Source organism: Excalfactoria chinensis, chromosome 1, assembly GCF_039878825.1.
Source record: "Excalfactoria chinensis isolate bCotChi1 chromosome 1, bCotChi1.hap2, whole genome shotgun sequence".
NCBI classification, from domain to species: Eukaryota; Metazoa; Chordata; class Aves; order Galliformes; family Phasianidae; genus Excalfactoria; species Excalfactoria chinensis.
The window spans coordinates 73,878,505-73,896,774 of NC_092825.1; the positions used below are offsets into that span (position 1 = coordinate 73,878,505).

Consider the following 18,270-nt stretch of genomic DNA (forward strand, 5'->3'; position numbering starts at 1 on the left):
AGCTATTTGCTCTCTGTATCAGCTCCTTCATCCCTTCTGGTATGGTAATGCCAAAGCCCCTTCACACCCCCACATCATAAGCCTGTGCCTCAGGTCTCCTACACTGATCGCTCCAGTGCCCACCAGCCCTTCCCACTTCACTAGAACCAGCAGGACTTGTATCCACATGTCCCCACACCAGCCCTTCACACCACCTGTCCCTGTGAACTCCCACCAGCCTTTCCCACCTTACTGGTACCAGCAGGGTTTGTGTCCCTCCAGGCCCCAGCTGTGATGCCATCCCCTTCTCATTCCACTGCTGCCATGGCCACCAAGCAGAAGGCCCAGCAGGACAGGAGTGCTGGGGCAAGGGGTAGAAATGTTGAGGTTGCCCTCCCTGTTGGGTGAGTGACTCCCCAAGCTGCTGTCCCCCCATCCCGCTCCTCCTCCAGCGCCATGCCTCCCACAAGACCACAGTGTTGGGCCAGCTCTCCCTCCCAGCCCTCAGTCCTGCTCAAACAGGGGGGAATCTGGAGGCTCTAAGCTAGAATGTGGAGTGGATGGTGGCACAGGGGATGTAGGAGAGAAGGGGGACCCCAGCCAAAGGCAAAAGAGAGGAAGTACATCCTGCTGTCTTTCCAGGACTACTGATGTTACTGGCATCCTCTGCTGCGCCACCAGCGCCTCCTGTGGGCAGCCCCCTATCTGATGGTGAGTACCGGCTCTTCTTCTCCAGCCTGTGGCCAACCTGGAAGGCCCAAGCATCCTGCCACCTACGACAGACCTTCGGCTGCCTCAATCCCGCAGTCCTGCAGCTGGACCAGCAGGAGAACCATGGCAATGTTCCTGAAGGTAGGACACTGTGAATACCTCAGGGTGCTGCTGGGATCACCTCACCTCCAGAAGTAATATCTGTCCAAATGGCTTCAGACAATGGGAATGGTGGTGGGATGGGCCTTTTTGGGGTCTGTAGTCCAAAGTCAGACTCAGAGCAGTACCATCTCAGCACTAGATCACCCTGGCTTTGGGCAGACAAGTTATGGATGCCTCCAAAGGTGGTCTGTTTGCTTTTCCAGGAGCTTCCAGTGCTGTGCCATTTTTCTTACTAAAAGGTGTCCAATATGAACTTCTTGAGCAGGAGTTTGCAGATTTTTCTTTCTCATTTCATTTGGCACCACCAAGAAATTTCTTGTTCTTTAGCACTCCTCCAAGTCGTTGTGGGCTGCTATTATATCACCTCTCCATCTCCTCTTCACAGAATCTCAGAATGGTTGAGGTTGGCAGAGTCCTCTGGGTACACATAGTCCAACCCCTCCTCCAGCAGGGACACCCCCAGCAAGGGTGCCCAGACATATTCAGACAGCTTCTGAATAACTGAAAGGTCTGCTCTGCCACCCACAGTAAAGAAGTGCTGCCTGCTGGAACCTCCTGTGCTCCAGAATGTGCCCATTGTCTCTTGTCCTGGCACTGGGCACCACAGAAAAGAGCCTGAGTCTGTTCTCTATGCACTCTCCCATCAGGTATTTATAGACACTAATGAGATCCACCTAAGCTTTCTCCAGGCAGAACAGTCTCAGTTCTCTCAACCTTTCCTGGTAGGAGAAGTATTCCAGTTTCTCAATCATCTTTGTGGCCCATTGTTGGACTCTCTAAACTATCATCTAGATCATTAATGAAGGTGTTGAATAGACTGAATGAAATATTGACCTCTGTAGTACACCATTGGCCTCCAACTAGGCTTGTCACTGCTGAGAACTGCCCTCTGGACTCAGCCAATCAGTCATTTTTCAACCCACATCACTGTCTGCCAATCCGGTCCACACATCAACTACTTCTCTATGATGATCTTATGGGCCAGCCTCAAAGGCTTAAATGAAGTCCAGGCAGACAATATCCACCACTCTCCCCTCATCTACCAGGGCAGTTATTTCATAGTAGACCTTGTTGGTCTAGCATGGATCCTGATAATTTTCTGGTTGTTGACATGTCTAGAAATGGTTTTCAAGATTGCAGCTCCAGCACTTTCCCAGGGACCAAGTTGAATATGACTAGCCTCGTAGTTCCCACAGTTCACACAGTTCTTGAGAACAGCAGTGTCATTTGCTTTTCCTCTAGTCTTTGGCACTTCTCTTAGTCTCTGTGATTGATCAGGAATTACCAAAAGTACACTCACAATAATATCTGCCATCTTGAGAGTTCGTCCCATTGAGATCCATGGATCCAGTTCACTTTAGTATTGCCTGGTCTGATCATCTTCCACCAAGAATACAGCTTCAGTTTTTCCTTTGTTTTCTGGGACCGGGAATTTCTGAAGGCTATTCTTGCTAGTAAAGACTGGAGCAAAGAAGGCATCCAGAACCTCAGACCTTTCCATACCCTGCATAACTAGGTCCCCAGTCTCCTTCAGGAATGGGTCCACATTATCCCTGGTCTTTTTTTGTTACCTATGTACTTATATAAACCCTTCTCATTATCCTTGACATCTCTGGCCTGATTCAGTTACACCTACGCTTTAGCTTTCCTAACTTCATCCTTGGATGCTTCTGCAGTGTCTCTGGATTCCTCCCAGGTTAGCCTAGCTGAAATGAAGAGCTCTTTCCAGATAGATCTAGGGTTTAATGCAGAAGGCTCTCATAGGCCTTTAAGAAACCTTGAGCTGATAAGCTGCTTTTTGAAGTGTTTAACATTTCTGTAACCAAGAAACATCCCAGTTCAGAAAGTGCCATAGCAACAGCACCCTTTAAATCTCTGCAATCATACTTTCCCTGCACCCCTGCATCAGAGAATTTAAGTGGCATAATTATATCTCTGCAGCTGAAAAACTTGGGACTACTTCTGTTGTATTTTTCTTCTGAGGAAAAAAAAAAATAGGAGCAATTTTCTCATAAAAAAATATGTCTTTATATTTAGCTATGAACGTCAATGAAATGAATGATTATCCAAATGTCTCTGCTTATTTGGACTGCAGCTTGAGGGCAACTATTTCTTGCTTGTTTCTGCAGCTGTGCCAGGGGAATGATTCCAATCCTGCACCAACAGACATGGGGAGAGGTCCTGGGCTTCCCGCCTCATGGTAGTGGTTGGAGACGTTTCCACTGCTGCTCTGCTCTGGGCCTCTCATTTCCCAGTACCCTGATGGCAGTAGGGGTTGGTGTCTGTTGACCAACAACTTTGGTCCCCATCTATCTCACTCTGAAGCCTCCTGCATATCCCTCACAGCAGGGACCCATTGCTGAAGCCACATGGGCAGCTTAGCCACCACCTGCAGGGACTTGGGCAGTTCTGGCACTGAGTGTTGACCATGCTTCTTCACACGTGGTGCTCAAGAAAGCAGTCGTGTTGTGCTTTAAACAAAGGAAGTTCAGGGTCATGGAGGTGATCAGAGGGATGGAGCACCCCTCCTATGAAGAAAGGCGTAGGGAGCTACAATTATTCAGCCTGGAGACAAGAAGACTCTGGGGAGACCTCACTGTGACCTTCCAGTACTTGAAGGGGCCTTATGAGCAGGAGGAAGACCAGCTTTTTACATGGACAGATGGTGATAGAACAAGGGGAAATGGCTTTAAACTAAAAGAGAGGAAATTTAGGTTGGGTTATTAGGAAGAAATTATTTACTCAGGGAGAGGTGAGGCACTGGCACAGGCTGCCCAGAGAGGTTGCAGATGACCCATCCCTGGAGACGTTCAAGGCCAGGCTGGATGGGGCCCATGGCAGCCTTTCCCTCTAACAGGAATGGAACTTCAAGGTCCCTTCTAGCCTAAGCCATTGTGGCTCTGGGCAGTGTGATCTAGTAGTTGGTGACCTTGCACACAGAATGGGATTGAAACTAGAATATCATTATGGTACTTTTCAACCCAGGCCATTCTATGATTCTATGAAACGTACATGTAACCACCTGGCGTTCTTTCACGTGGATGAACTGAGTCAGGAGGAAGTTTTCCTAACACTGGTGTAAAAGTATCTTGGCTGGCTCCATTTTTCAGTGAAGATGTAATTGTAAAATAGTTGCTCGTTACTTGGAAACCTTCCAGTGCTTGGGGCTCCTGCACATGGAGTTGGCCGCAAAGCCTGGAGAGATGGCCTCCTGATATCCAGCAGAAGCTGGAGCTGTTTGAAGCAAGCAAATGGGCAGGATGAGCACAGGAACAAAGTAAAAGATTTTATGGATTAAATTAACAGTGCTGGCAGGGCTTCTCCTGGCAGGAATGTCAGAGGATTCAGAGAAAAGGCAAAGGGCAGGTAGATGTCAGGCTCATTTCAGTCAGGCTGGGAGTTTTTCTGGGCTGCAATTCTGATGAACAGCTGAAATTCTGTTTTTTGCTGTATGCTAAGCACAAGAGAAGACAGGTCTATGGCCTCCTGCTTACTGCATGGCAGAGAGCAACTTCTCAAGTAATCAGCCTCAGGTGCAGGTAACACCTGTGGTGTTTTCTGCAAGTTTTTTTTTTACAAGTAAAACCTTATACCTTCCTCAGTTCCTCTGAACTGAACTTCCTCAGCATTTTGCCTGTATCTGCCTCCATATGGTGCGACAGGTCTGTTCCTGATTTATGACCATCTTCATGTTTGGGTTTACCCATCACTTCTGCCAAAGTTAACAGCCAAATTCAACAATAAGCTAATAACACGACAGAATGGGATGCTCTGGTTTCTGCACAACGAATACTCAAAAAAGAAACATCTCCACCACCTCCATCAGTGCTTGACCCCCCCCCCCCCAGTAGGCCTGCAGAGGCCAGTCCTGCTGTCACTGTTGTTTTCTGAGGGTTCCCTAAGACTCTTTTTTCTCTAAAATTTTCCCCTCCTCCATACACATAGCTGGGTTGAGGCTGTTGCACTTTGCTGGGACCACAAAGGGCTCTTCTGGGCTCCAGAGGAGCCAGAAGGCCCATGAGTGGCTCCTCCATGCTCTGTAGGCTCACAGCATGCTGCAGGCGTGGGCAGAAGGAGCTTTGGAGGTTTGGAGGCAGGACACAGACCAAAATGGTGAACATATGCAGCTCTAAGCTCTCCTGCAGACATGGGCAGTCCTGGAATTGCTCTGCTCATGCACGCACAAACAGATGGAGCACAAAATCCCCTCCTTCCCAAAATTTCCCTGGGTTTTGGGCTGCAGATTTGAGCCAGTAAGGTCAGCAGTGCCCTTCAAGGCTGTTGTACAGGCACAGACTTTGCCCACAGCATGTTGGTGCTGTGGACTTTCCACTAACCCTGGTATGGCTAGAATCACTACCAACTTACAAGGACTATCCCAAAGGTAATGCTTCCTATTTTATTGTTTTGACCCACAATGTCAGAGATGGGCGTTGCTGGTATGGCAGTAGAAACTGAACCTTCCTGCCAATATTCTATTACATTTTGTTGCCATGCAACAGATGGCAGCAGAGGAGCAGTCTGACAAAATGGAGTCTGACGTGGAAGTGTGGATGAAGCAAAGCTATATCACTGAATTCCTCCATGTGGAAAAACATTGCACCCATAAACATTCACCAGTGCTTGCTGAATGTTTATGGAGACCAAACAGTGGATGTGAGCACAGTGAGGCAGTGGGTGGTACATTTCAGCAGAGGCAACAGTGATATGAAAGACAAGCCACCTTCCAGATATTCATGCACAGCTGTCACATCATGAAATGAAGAGCATCTCAATCAATTCATCCATGTGAATCAGTGGATCACAACTAGGGAACTGTGTATGAAGCTGAATATCAGCTGTGATGCATTGAAAAATTTGGTGGCAAGGCTGGAATATCACAAAGTTTTTGCCAAGTGGGTCCCACAGATGCTCATCTAGGAACAGAAAGAACACCACATGCAAGTTTGTCAGGATCTGTTGAACCAATATGAGACTGAAGATTACAGTTTCTTGGATCATATCATTAATGGTGACAAGATGGGATGTCACTACTATAAGCTGGAATCAAAACAGCAAATAGGAAGCATTACTTTCAGAGTAACCTATGTATTTTGTTCCATAGAGGTTGTCTTCCCTGGTGATCCCAGATCTGGTCTGGTCATCTCTTAACCCATCAATCACACTGCTACTTGCCTTTTTTGTTTTCACCCTTAAGGGACCATGCTGTAGATGGCCTTGTTTGAGCAGGATGTTGGACTGGGTGACATCCAGATGTCCTCTTTTACCTAAACCATTCTCTGATTTAGTGAATTATAAGAATCCTTATTGCATCCTACAAACAGGAGGTTTGGTTTTCTGTAAAAGGGAAGATGCCATGTAGATAAGGGCAGATGGGTGAACTGAACCGCTGGGGAGTGTACAGGAAAATGTAGCATCAAATGTCAGGAGTTTTAGCAGTACCAAGCTGTGATCTCCACCTGGGGGCAGACAGCTTTAACTCTCTATTCATCACAAGCATGATCTAAAAACAAGCATCTCCCTGAGAGATGCTGGTCTCCAGTCATGCTCTGGCTGAGCCTGCAGCCTGCCCCTAGCTCCCTTCTCTCTCACCCATCTCTAGGACCTGTCTGCTCTGCCTTTCCTGAGGCACTATGGTTTCAGAGCTTCTGCCAGTTCGCCCAGTATCGCTGCTCCAAGAGCAAATTCTATGTCAAGGTGAGCAGTGGGACTGGGACCAGGAGGGAGAAGTGTCAGCTGGGAGAAGGAGGGGGCCAGATTTAGGAAAAAGATCCCTGTTGGGGTGAGAGGGGAGGGGAGGGGAGGGGAAGGGAGGGGAGGGGAGGGGAGGGGAGGGGAGGGGAGGGGAGGGGAGGGGAGGGGAGGGGAGGGGAAGAGGGGAGGGGAGGGGAGGGAAGGGAAGGGGAGGGAAGGGAAGGGAAGGGAAGGGAAGGGAAGGGAAGGGAAGGGAAGGGGAGGGGAGGGGAGGGGAGGGGAGGGGAGGGGAGGGGAGGGGAGGGGAGGGGAGGGGAGGGGAGGGGAGGGGAGGGGAGGGGAGGGGAGGGGAGGGGAGGGGAGGGGAGGGGAGGGGAGGGGAGGGGAGGGGAGGGGAGGGGAGGGGAGGGGAGGGGAGGGGAGGGGAGGGGAGGGGAGGGGAGGGGAGGGGAGGGGAGGGGAGGGGAGGGGAGGGGAGGGGAGGGGAGGGGAGGGGAGGGGAGGGGAGGGGAGGGGAGGGGAGGGGAGGGGAGGGGAGGGGAGGGGAGGGGAGGGGAGGGGAGGGGAGGGGAGGGGAGGGGAGGGAAGGGAAGGGAAGGGAAGGGAAGGGAAGGGAAGGGAAGGGAAGGGAAGGGAAGGGAAGGGAAGGGAAGGGAAGGGAAGGGAAGGGAAGGGCTCATATTCTCTCTTTTCCACTCAGCGAATCCCATGTCCGAGTTTTTTTCCAAACGGCCTTCTTCAGCAGCAACCTTACGATGTGAACTTCTGGGCGAAAGATAAAAGCTCTCCTACAGAAGCAGGTGCAGATGCACTGAATGGCTCTGGGTTCCTCTGATTGCCTGATGATTGCCCATAGCTGCTCTTCCTTCCAGAAAAATTGGGTGTGAGGTTTGGTTCTGTGCTGTGCTGTGGGACTGGTAGACATACAGGTGCTGGCATGTCAGCACCCTGCCTAGGGAATTCCCTCTTCCTGGCCTGCAGAATGGTCTTGTGACTGAGAAGGAGCAAGAGGCAGTGGGCACAAACTGGAGCACAGGAGGTTCCCTCTGAACACCAGGAAGCACTTCTGTGCCGTGCAGGTGATGGAGTACTGGCACAGGTTGCACCGAGAGGCTGTAGAGTCTCTCTGTGGAGATCTCCACCTGACTGTGGGCCTGGGCATCCTGCTGTGGGTGTCCCTGCTGGAGCGGGGGTTGGGACGGATGGACCCAGAGGGATTGTGAGAGTGGCTAAACTATCCCCAGTCCTAGTCCAGCAGGAAGCACCTGTGCAGAATGGTCACAGTTCTGCTAAGAGGGGAGGCAGTTATCTGGCTGCCCTCAGAAGGGTTCCCTCCCTTCAACCGCTGGAGTGGCTCTGACCCCAACCCTCCTGTCCTGCTCTCTCCCCAGCACCAGAGAAGCTGCCTCTTTCTCCCGCTGACCGCCACCTGCACTCCAACGTGGACATGCTCCTGAAGTACTCCTATGCACTGTCAAGTCAGAAGCCACTGGTGCGGAAGATCCCACCAGCCATGCCAGTGGTGCCCAGACCCCTGAAGGACAGGGGCCCAGCTGTACCACCATCTGCCCGGCCAGTCCCACCTGCCCCTGCCCCCTTGCAATCCCATGTCTGGGCAGAGAGCACTTGGGAGCACCGCCTGCAGCGTAGCATCTGGCAGCTCATCAGTAAGGCGCTCTCCCTGGAGACCCTGGCTGGCACAGAGGTCCCTGCCACCGCTTCAGAACTGGGGAGCGTGTCCAGCGGCACAAAGGAGAGCATGCAGGACATGGCCCTCCCTGGCAGGTGAGGAAAACTCAACTCCACACTTGGTGCAGTGCTGATTCATTGCCACATGCCATGCTCTCAGCTTGTTTGTGATGCGTTGGTAGCAGCATTGCCAGTGGCCCTGCCCTGATCAGGGGGTGAGCACCCAGGAGCAATCCCCATCCAGAGCAGGTATACACCTGCATGGGAAATCCCTTGCACACCTCCCTCCCCTTGCTTGAGCACAGAGTGAGCGTTGCTAACAAGTGTTCTGTTGCTGTTCTGGTGACATGAGTGAATCGCATTTTGTCTGGGCCTGAGCTGTATGCAGGAAGGGCTTTGCACTTCCCCACACTATGCTCACCTTCCTCTCAGCTCCCAGCTATAGGCAGACTGGGCAACCTGCAGGAGGTGCTTCCTCACACTCACAGTGTGAGGGTTTCTGGAAGACACAACGGTCTCCTTGCATGCAGTATCAAGCAGGTATTTCTTCATACAGCCTGTCTTGAGAAGAGTTCTGAGGGTTGCTGTGTTTTCACTCAGCCCTGGCCCAGGGAGCTCAGAGCCTTACTCCAGCCTTAGCAGGACCTGTACTGCTCCTCAAGCACATGCATGTCTTTGCGCTTTAGATTTGGGCGCTGCTCTCCCTAGGTTGTTTGTAGTTCTGGCTTTGAAAGCATTTGCATTTTAACACTTTGCAGAGCAGAGATGCTCCCACACCAGGCCTACACTGGGCCTGTGGCAGTCCAGCTTGTTGCAGTCATTTCATGCATCCTTCTCCATTTCTCTGACCTAGCGATGATCTGACAGGATCCGTCCACGTCACTGTTCAGGCAGGTGGGGCTGCTGAGCCCAGATAGAGAAGGTCTGCAAAGCATCGTTTTCTTACCCTCACATTTGCTTTTTGATCCTTTCGTACTTTGGTACAGAGGATGTGATTTTCATAGATACGTCATTTCAGCTTCTCTTTGTCTCAGGGCAGTGACTTTCCTGTAAGCACATCGGTTTGTGCATGACTGCACACGTGGTGTCTTCTGAAAACACCACCTGCTGCTGGAGTTGAGCCTGAGATCCCACTTCTCCATGTAACTGCATCAAATTCTTAGAACCGTAACTGTTCTCTTACAAGGCTGTAACTTATGTCATCCTCCTTCCTAACACTGCAGGAGGCTTTTACTGCCCAGCCAACATTTCCTGGTGTATGTAGTCTAAGGTGAAATTATGCTTCACTGAAGATATGTTTGTTTTCCCTGCCTCTGAAATTGTGCCTTGCTCTGATTTAGTTATATTGGGATTACAGAGGGACCACTGTGATTGCAGATGACACTCGTTATTCTGCTGCAGAGTTCCTCAAAGACACTAATGCTGACTGTGTCTGCAACCTGACAGCCGAGTGCCATCAATCATGCTAAGCAAAGCTTAAACTCAAGTGAGATAAAAAGGCGAGCTGGGCTGCGCCTGTCAGCTTTACTGCTCACCACATCCTGCCTCCTCTCCAAAGGACTTCAAAGCATGACCTGAAAAAGGGGCACCGTGCTTTGAGGCATTTCCATTCCTGCAGTGATGGGTAGGACCGATTGGCATGCAGGCTCCTGCTCAGCACTGGGTTTAACACCAGGTGCTTGTAGCTGTGACCTGGGTGTTGGACTCGGGATGCACATCTGCCCTGCAGGCTCACGTCCAGCAGGACTCCCATCCCTCCTCACTCAGCCCTGCCTGTGGCAGCTGCTCTGTGCTACTCAGTGAGGCTGGCTGTGACCTTGAGGGACAGATGGCAGTGACAACCAAATAGCAAGCTTGAGAACTCAAAGCACTCTTATGTGCTGTTTCTGTTAGCAGTGATTCATTATGGAGAAAAAAAACGCAGCTTATTTATTTTCATTTTTTTGGTCCTTGTTGTGCTTTCTGCCCCATGATTAAATTGCTTCTTACCTCTTTGTATTCCTTCTCCACAAAGTTGCCTATATGCTCTGCTTCAATCCTGGAATAATCTAAGCAGAGCTCTTGCAACTCTTATTTCTGTAGCAAATTTCATCATCATCCCTTTTGGACAACATGCACCAGGTCTGTACGTACCACTCAGCAACAGAGTGTGATACGCTGGAGGTTGTCAACACAATAATTGCCTTGCCCTTTTTCCCAGAGATTCCTGCTGCTGCAGTGCTTGTCCTGTATGACCCCTGCATCCCATTCAGCATCCCAAGTATCATTGACTCAGCCAGATTCCTGGTGCATGGACCAGGGCAGTGTAATGCTTCATGCTCCCAGTGACTCTTGTGTCCAGTACTTGCCAGCTGACTTGTGCCGTTGCTCTTGGGGCATACACAGGCTGCTGAGTCATCCCTGTCACTCTGGGGTGATTTCAGGTGGCTGGAGATCCCCTCAGCCTGCATGCTAAGAATTTGAGAGTGATTTCTCAGACTCACTGACACAAAAATGTTTATTCCTAATACGTACTGTTAAACATCTCCTGTTATGAATGGACTGGAAGATCATTATTGTTCTGGGCTACATGATACGTCAACAAATCCTTTTTGGCTTCAGTACATTATAACCATGCCATGTCTTACTTGAGATATACTCTTTTTCTTTCTGAATCTGTTAACATTAACTTTCCCTCGGTGGTTTTGGTTTCCTGCAGCAATCCCCACAAGTCAGAAGTCACAAAGCCATTGTTTGCTCCTTATCTTCTCTCCTGTTTGCCTCATGCTGATATCAGAGAGGTTCAGCAGCTGCACAGTAATGGCCCAAATCTTTCTCATTATGTTGTGGATGTTGTCAACCAGCCCTGCTCAGAGATGCCCCAGAAGTGAAGTAGTCTGAGATGTGTTGCTGCGTGTCTCAAGTCACTAAAGCAAGATGGGCTTTTATCCAAAGTTTTCTCTTCTTGTCACAGAGGAATTACTGATCTTGGATGGCAGAATTTTCTCAATTGTGTTTTTTCACATTCCCTTTGAGACATAGCCTGTACGTATCTGCTAAACATTTTCCAGGACAGCAGTTGTGACATTACAGTGCAGAGGTGCTAAGCTGGGATGGTATTCCTATGACGGGTCTTCAAGGTTTCCTGATCCTTGAATATTCTGCACTCCTGCCAGCAGCCTTCTCCATGCTCAGCAGTGTGTTGATGAGCACAGGGATCAGGCAGCAGTGCTATTAGGCTGGGATGAGACTTCACCATTGCTACAACATCTCTGTGACTAGACCAAGAGGCTCTGCGCTATGAGTAGCAGCAGCTAACACCTCTGATCACTGCAGTGCCAACTGTGGTCTCTGGGAAGGAAACCAGCAATGGCCCAGGTGCACCTAAAACAGGGCTGGTAAACCAACCCAACTGGCAACCTTTGAGGCCAGCCAGCCTCAGAGCAGAGATGTAAATCAGAGATAGAGATGAAAATAGACGTGAAAGCAATAGCAACGTAATTTCTTGTTAGCCTCAGGCTGATGGCATGACTCTACTTCCTGGATGGGTGAGAGGATGCTATAGCACAGTTTTGTGTTTTTGCATATGTGGTCAACAGCAAAGTGTGAGTAGTGCTCAGGAGTGCGAGACATTCTGATCTGTGGAGATAGACTATACTGGGTATGGTCTATGAATCTGAAGTTTGTCATGAAGCACAGGCTTCTGCCCACTCCTGACTCCTGACATCTGTTCTGAGCAAGCAGGTCATCAACATTCATCGGATGCTTTATTGCTGCTTATGAGCTGCTTATTGGAAGCACTCTTTTTAAAGAAGGTGGGAGCAGAGTCTTTCACTACCCATCTCCCTGTAGTTCTCTCAGCTTGCATCTGGCTTGGGCAGCACTTGTTGCATTAGTACTTTGCAGGAAAAAAGCAAAGCCTGTTGAAAGCATTTAGTATCAAACACATTCTAAGCTTCGTGTTATTATTATCTTTTTTTGTTGTGCTTTTTTTTTTTTTAAGTATAGAAAGCAAGACTGTTTTTCTACCTTGTTGATGGAAACACTAGAGCTATTCATATCATCTTTAATGACTGTTAATGTCTTTCTCACTTTAACAGTTTGGTCATGCTGGTATGATAAAGAAGCAATAAAATCAAAACATGCCACTAGAATAGCAAACGAGTAGTGAAACAACAGTGATATATGTGTGGGTAAATTGTTTCAGGTAATTTTGGAGAATAATTGTCAGGGTCATTAATCAAAGAGTATGAGGCTCACCAAGCTGACCCAGGTAGCTCACTGGTGTTTAAAGCCTAAGATCCAGCTGTAACTGAGCAGTCAGGCTCTGAGTGCTGGCAGAGACTGCCTTCAGCTGCCATAGGCTTATCAACACAGCAGACTGAAATCTGGCTCTCTTGGGCTGCTCTGCAGCAACCGCTCTAGAGAAAAACTCTTAAGTGTTAGGTAATTCCCACTCAAAGAGCACTTCACTGCAGAGGAGTAGTATTAGGTGCACCCAGGGGCTGCCCCTGGTTCCTCTCCCAGGGAAGCTCAGTGCTCAGTCGCAATGAAATGCTGAAGAGGCTGTATTAAACAGCCACAGGCAGGATCCTCATCTGGGATCAGCACAGACCAGAGGGACTTCTTGCTAAATTTCAAAAGCTTTCCTGAGAGTGTTTACAAAGGAATAGAAAAAATAAAATAAATAAAAATAAAGAGAGAGAGAGATTAGATGGACTCATGGGATGTAGGAGTAGACATAAAGGACCTTACAGGTTTTGGAACTGTTCTCTCCACAGTAAATGGACTTTGTTTCTCTTTGTGCTGGCACATTTTCATTCTTTCCAGCTTTGCCTGAATTGGTACCTGTCACTGCTCTCCTCAGTTTGCATTCTTTTCATAGAATCGTAGAATCTTTTGAGTTGGAAAGGACCATTAGAGGTCATCTAGTCCAACTCCCCTGCAATGAACAGAGGCATCTGCAACCTAAATCAGGTTGTTCAGAGCCCTGTCAAGCTGACCTTGAATGTCTCCAAGGACAGGGCTTCCACCACAGCTCTGGGCATTCTGTTCCAGTGCCTCATTACTCCTATCTTACAAATATCTTCCTTATATCCAATCTAAATCTTTCCTCTTCTACTTTGAAACCATTTCCCCTTGTCCCATCACAGCAGACCCTTCTGAAGATCCTGTCCCCTTCTTTCTCATAGCCCCCTTTTGAAAAGATACCCTCGGGTCTCTCCAGAGCTATTTCTTCTCCAGACTGAACAGCCCCACATCTCTCACCCTGTCTTTGTACGGGAGGGACATCCCCTAAAATGTCACCCCTTGGGACATTTTTGTGGCCCTCCTCTTGATGTGCCCAACAGGTCCACATCTCTCCTGTACTGAGGACTGCACATCTGGATGCAATACTCCAGGTGAGGCCTCACCAGCACAGAGCAGAGGGGCAGGATCACCTCCCTCTCCCTGCTGGCCACACTTCTTTTGATACAGCCCAGGATATGGTTGGCTTTCTGGGCTGTGAGGGCACGTGGCTGTCTTGTGTCCAGCTGCCATCTGTCAGTACCCCCAAGTTCTTTCTGACAGGGCTGTGCTCCATCCTTACATCCCCCAGATTGTACAGATAGCAAGAGTTGCCACAACCCAAGTGCAAGACCCCACACTTGGATTTATTGAATGTCATGTTATTCACCTGGGCCCACTGCTTGAGCCTGTCTTGGTCTCTCTAGATGGCATTCTGTCTGTTGGCCATGTCAATCACACCACAAAGCTTGGCATCATCTACAAACTTGCAGTGGGTGCACTTGATCCCACAGTCAGCATAATTGACGAAGGTATTAAAGGACACTGGTCTCAGTACTGATCCCTGAGAGATACCACCTGCCACTAATCTCTGTCCAAACATTGAGCCACTGGCCATTACTGAGTAAGATTTTATAGCAGTTACTCATCCATAGAACAGTTCACTCCTCAATTTCCAATTTGGAGAGAAGGATGTTATGAGGGACCTTGTCAAAGGCCTCACTGAAATCCAGGTAGGTGACATCAGTGGCTGTTTCCTTGTCCTCTGGTGCAGTTATGCCATAATATAAAACAAGATTGGTCAGGCAGATCCTGCCCTTTGTGAAGCCATGCTGATTATCCCATATCACCTCCCTCTCTTCCACATGCCTTAGCATCGCTTCCAGGATGATCTGCTACATGACGTTCCCTGGCACAAGGATGATGCTGACAGGTTGGTAGTTCCCCGTGTCATCCTTTCTTCTCTTCTTAAAAATGAGTGTGGCATTACCTTTTTTCCAGTCACCAGGGACTTCACCTGACCACCATTTTGTTCCTTCTGAAAAAGGAATCTTCCCTCTTCAAACATCCGACCAGGCCGGCTGTACTGTGGTGTATTGGAGTGAGAGAGACACAGTCTTGCAATACATCAGTTTCTAGGTTTTGAAGTGCCTTCATTTTTTCAGCAGATGTTGTTGATGTGCTGTGGGTTTGCACCGCTATAATTCATCCATGTGTCTGTATCCCCAGAATCCCATTTGCAGCCTGTCTAGAGTGCGACACAGCACCATGTATTGAAGAAACACCTTCTCTTGTTTTCAATGCAGGCTCAGGCAGCATCTGCAGCACTCTGATAAAACAATTCTGACCATAACATCTTAAAAAAAAATAGCATGGAGACATCCATGGTATTTTTTGTGACCAAGATTTTCCAGGTTCTCTTGTAGTGTCTAGATGAGATCAGTGTTTTCAGAAGCACTTCAGAGATCCTGACATGCTCGCTTTCTGCTGCTCACTGTGAGCTGTTGGGGCACTGAATAATTACTTCTGACCTACAGCCCCATTCCTAACTGAAATTTGGGCTATCTCTATTATACCTCCAAGACACAGAGAAACCATCTCTTGAGCTGTTCCCTTCATTTCAGGAGCAGGCGGTGGTGCAGACTGACCAAGTGCTCGCTCAGCTACATCCAGCTCCTCTAGCCCTCCCCCTCTCTATGAATGTTTTCCAGGTGTTGGGAAATCTTGTCTTAACGACCTTCCTCCAGTTTCTCCACCTATTTCTTCTCTGAGGTCTCAGCCAGTCTCAGGGAAACTTCTCCATACACATGAGCACATGAATGGATTTCAAGAACATCTTAACATGATCAGTTGCTGCTCTTGCTTGTTTATCTATTTATCACTGGGACTTATTCCTGGTCACAGGAAAGAAATATTTAATGAGTGTTTTTATGTCTTCTGAATCACTGTTGATAATTCACATGATTCTTGCAAAATAGTCTACAGTTTCTGCTGTTCCTAAGACGTAAAACATTCTTATTGTTGTTATCCTACTGTCCTGTTTTCTACCTATGACTTCCCGCATGAGTTTGGGTGAATAGTTAATTCACCAGAGGGACTGTCCCATAACCAGCCCTCAGCAGACTAAAAAAGATCCTGTTATGCCATTGGATAGATAAAACTACACAGCGACTGCTCGGTGATACTGGGAAAAACCCCAAAGCTGTGCTCTTCCCTCAGTCCCTCTGCTATGTTCCTGAAAAAAACCCTTCCACATTACAAAGGCACAGTACAGGCAGACCATGCTGGCACACTTATGCAGGTTGGCCAAGGCTTTCTCAGAAAGGTTTTTTCATAAAATCATAGAATCACCAAGGTTGGAAAAGACTAAAAGATCATCCAGTCCAACCGTTCACCTATTACCAATAGCTCCCACTAAACCATGTCCCTCAACACAACATCCAATCGTTCCTTTTCATTTTGTTTTGGAGCTGTTTTCCTCCCCTTCTGTTTTCACCTAAGAGCTTATCTTACCTCATGGCAAGGGAAGAGACCTAACCTCCTTCATTCATTTTTCTGCCAGTCTTCTTGCCCTGAAGAGGAAGGAAGCAGTGATGATCCTGTGCTATGCAGTGCTGGAGGGAGTCTGTGTCTCCTCAGTTGTCACCCTGGCATGGAAGGAGTTGGAAGAAAAAATCCTTGGGTTTGGAGATTCGGTAAAGATGCTGATGCCCACCTTTGACCCCCACTGTGGGCAGGGCTCCTTGTAGTACTGTCTGCAGTGCTTGTAGGCACTGCCATTACAGGTGCCACCCTGGAAGAAGCCAGCCCATCTGAGCCAGTGAGGCAAACCCAAACCAGGGTTCCAGGGCTCCCCAGCCTCTCCCCCTGACCTCACCATCACATCTCCCTAGGTGTGCGACAGCCTTGGGCGGCGACATGTGGACCTATGCCCTGCCTGTGCTTTCTGCTCACTGAAAATGGAGCAGTGCCAGAACATCTACCACCTGAGGCGCGTTCACTGCAAGTCAGGCGGCTTCGTTGCATACATCAACCCCCAGATCTCAGCCCAGCACCAGGCTGCAGGCAACAAGGTACAGAGCATGCTGCATCTCCTTTTGGCCTCTGAGGAGGGTGATGGTCGCAGTGGTGGGGAAGGAGGGAGAAATGCGTGGCTCTTTTCATCCCACCTCTTTGCAGACCAGCTTCCCAGAGTCCTCGAAGTACTTTGGCCCGCAGATTTACAGAGGCCTGCGACCAGAGTACTGGTGCAGCCTGATAGCCACCCAGGGCTGCGATGATCCTCGTGTGATGCTCTGGCTGCAGGCAGAATATGCAACCTTCCGAGCGGGGGATCTCCCAAGCAAGGTGGGTGCTGGGAGGGTGCTCCACCTCTCCTTCTCCTCTCTCTTCTCTGGCTTTCATTCCCATCTCCCCAGATCTGCGACTCGGGTGGAGTTCAGCACCCCACTTACTGCGCCTTCAAAAGCCACCAATGCTTGCAGCACAGCCTCTACAACCAGAGGGTAAGAAGCAGCCTCTGCCATCCCTTACTTTCATTTGCCTTCTCCTCCATGCCTGGGCATAGAACCATAGAATGGTTTTTATTGGAAGGAACCTTTAAGATCATCTAGTTCCAACCCCTTAATATAGGCAGGAACACCTCCTTCTATACCAGGTTTCTCAAAGCCCAACCTTGAACACCTCCAGGGAAGAACATCCACAACTTCACTGGGCAGTCTGGTCTATGCTTGCACAGAAGACCCAAGTCCCCACAGGACTTCACCTGTCAATGCTTTTCCTTCCAAGAGGACAGAATTGGGTGTGTATGGGAGGGGTGCCAACAGCACAGAAGGCCTGCTGTCTTCCCACTGAACAGTGGGATTTGCAGAGGCATTGATACATGACTGCAGAGTGTCAAGATAGGGAGCCATGGGAAGCCTTCCATCCATTAGGTTGCCCTTGTATTTCCTCTCACAAAGGAGGATCTCTCCCATACACCAACTTCCTACTGGAAACAAAGCCTCAGAGCTGAACAGAGGACTATCTCATATCTTAGGAAGTGCAGCGGTACCAGCTCTATGAACTCAGGCTCTTCTTTCAGGTGATTCGCAGTGGCTGCTTCACAAACCAGACCTACCACATTCTGAGTGAGGAAGAGGGAAAGGAGGAAGTAAGGCGCTGGCACCAGAGGTTCCTCAGCCTCACTGAAGGATGAAGTGCAGTGGTGAGCAACATACAAGGGGTGCAGGACAGCAGAGGAGGCTGAGTGGAATTGTGGCAGTGCAGAGAACCCGAACATCTCTTTCCAGGCTCCATGCTAGCCAGTCAGCTGTCTGTGGCTAAATCTCGTCACTTGAGCACCTACTCTGCATCCTTGACATCAGCACATCAGGAGGGGAGCTACATCCAGCAGCATTTCACCCGGCTGCCCACTGAAACTCCTCTTGAAAAGGTTTTCTCCAGATGGAGCCTGGGAAAGGCGCTGGCCCCAGTATATGGATTTAGAGCCACCTGCATGAAGTCCCCAGCAACCCTTAGCCTTCCTGACCCTGCCGGTTTACATCAATCAGTAGCATTATCAAGGCTGAATCGTATTTTATAAAGAGCCCATAAATCTAATTTTCTCCTTTCTCTCTGCTTCTGCCACTTTGTCACATCCACAGTGACCCCTCTAGTCAGAGGTAGCTCTCCACCTGCTCCTACATGGCTCCCTGGTGGCTCTCACTCACTGCAGCACACATGGCTTGGGTGATGATATTCTGAGGATGAGGCCTCCATCAGGGCATT

At 49.1% G+C, this 18,270-nt stretch overlaps 1 protein-coding gene across 1 annotated transcript; it reads left to right on the forward strand.

The window, feature by feature from the left end:
• The first annotated feature begins 358 nt into the window (after positions 1-358).
• Positions 359-17,698, forward strand: ACRBP (acrosin binding protein). Its single transcript, XM_072326621.1, has 10 exons — positions 359-383; positions 622-831; positions 6,455-6,549; positions 7,247-7,346; positions 7,944-8,331; positions 16,064-16,196; positions 16,395-16,574; positions 16,681-16,848; positions 16,920-17,006; positions 17,585-17,698. The coding sequence occupies exons 1-10, from the start codon at positions 359-361 to the stop codon at positions 17,696-17,698; spliced, it is 1,500 nt and encodes a 499-aa protein (XP_072182722.1).
• The last annotated feature ends 572 nt before the right edge of the window (positions 17,699-18,270 follow it).

Coding starts and splice junctions, on each gene's coding strand:
- ACRBP (XM_072326621.1), top strand. CDS start 359: ATGTTGAGGTTGCCCTCCCTGTTGG. Junction 832..6,454: donor CCATGGCAATGTTCCTGAAG/GTAGGACACTGT, acceptor ACCCATCTCTAG/GACCTGTCTGCTCTGCCTTT. Junction 6,550..7,246: donor AGAGCAAATTCTATGTCAAG/GTGAGCAGTGGG, acceptor TTTTCCACTCAG/CGAATCCCATGTCCGAGTTT.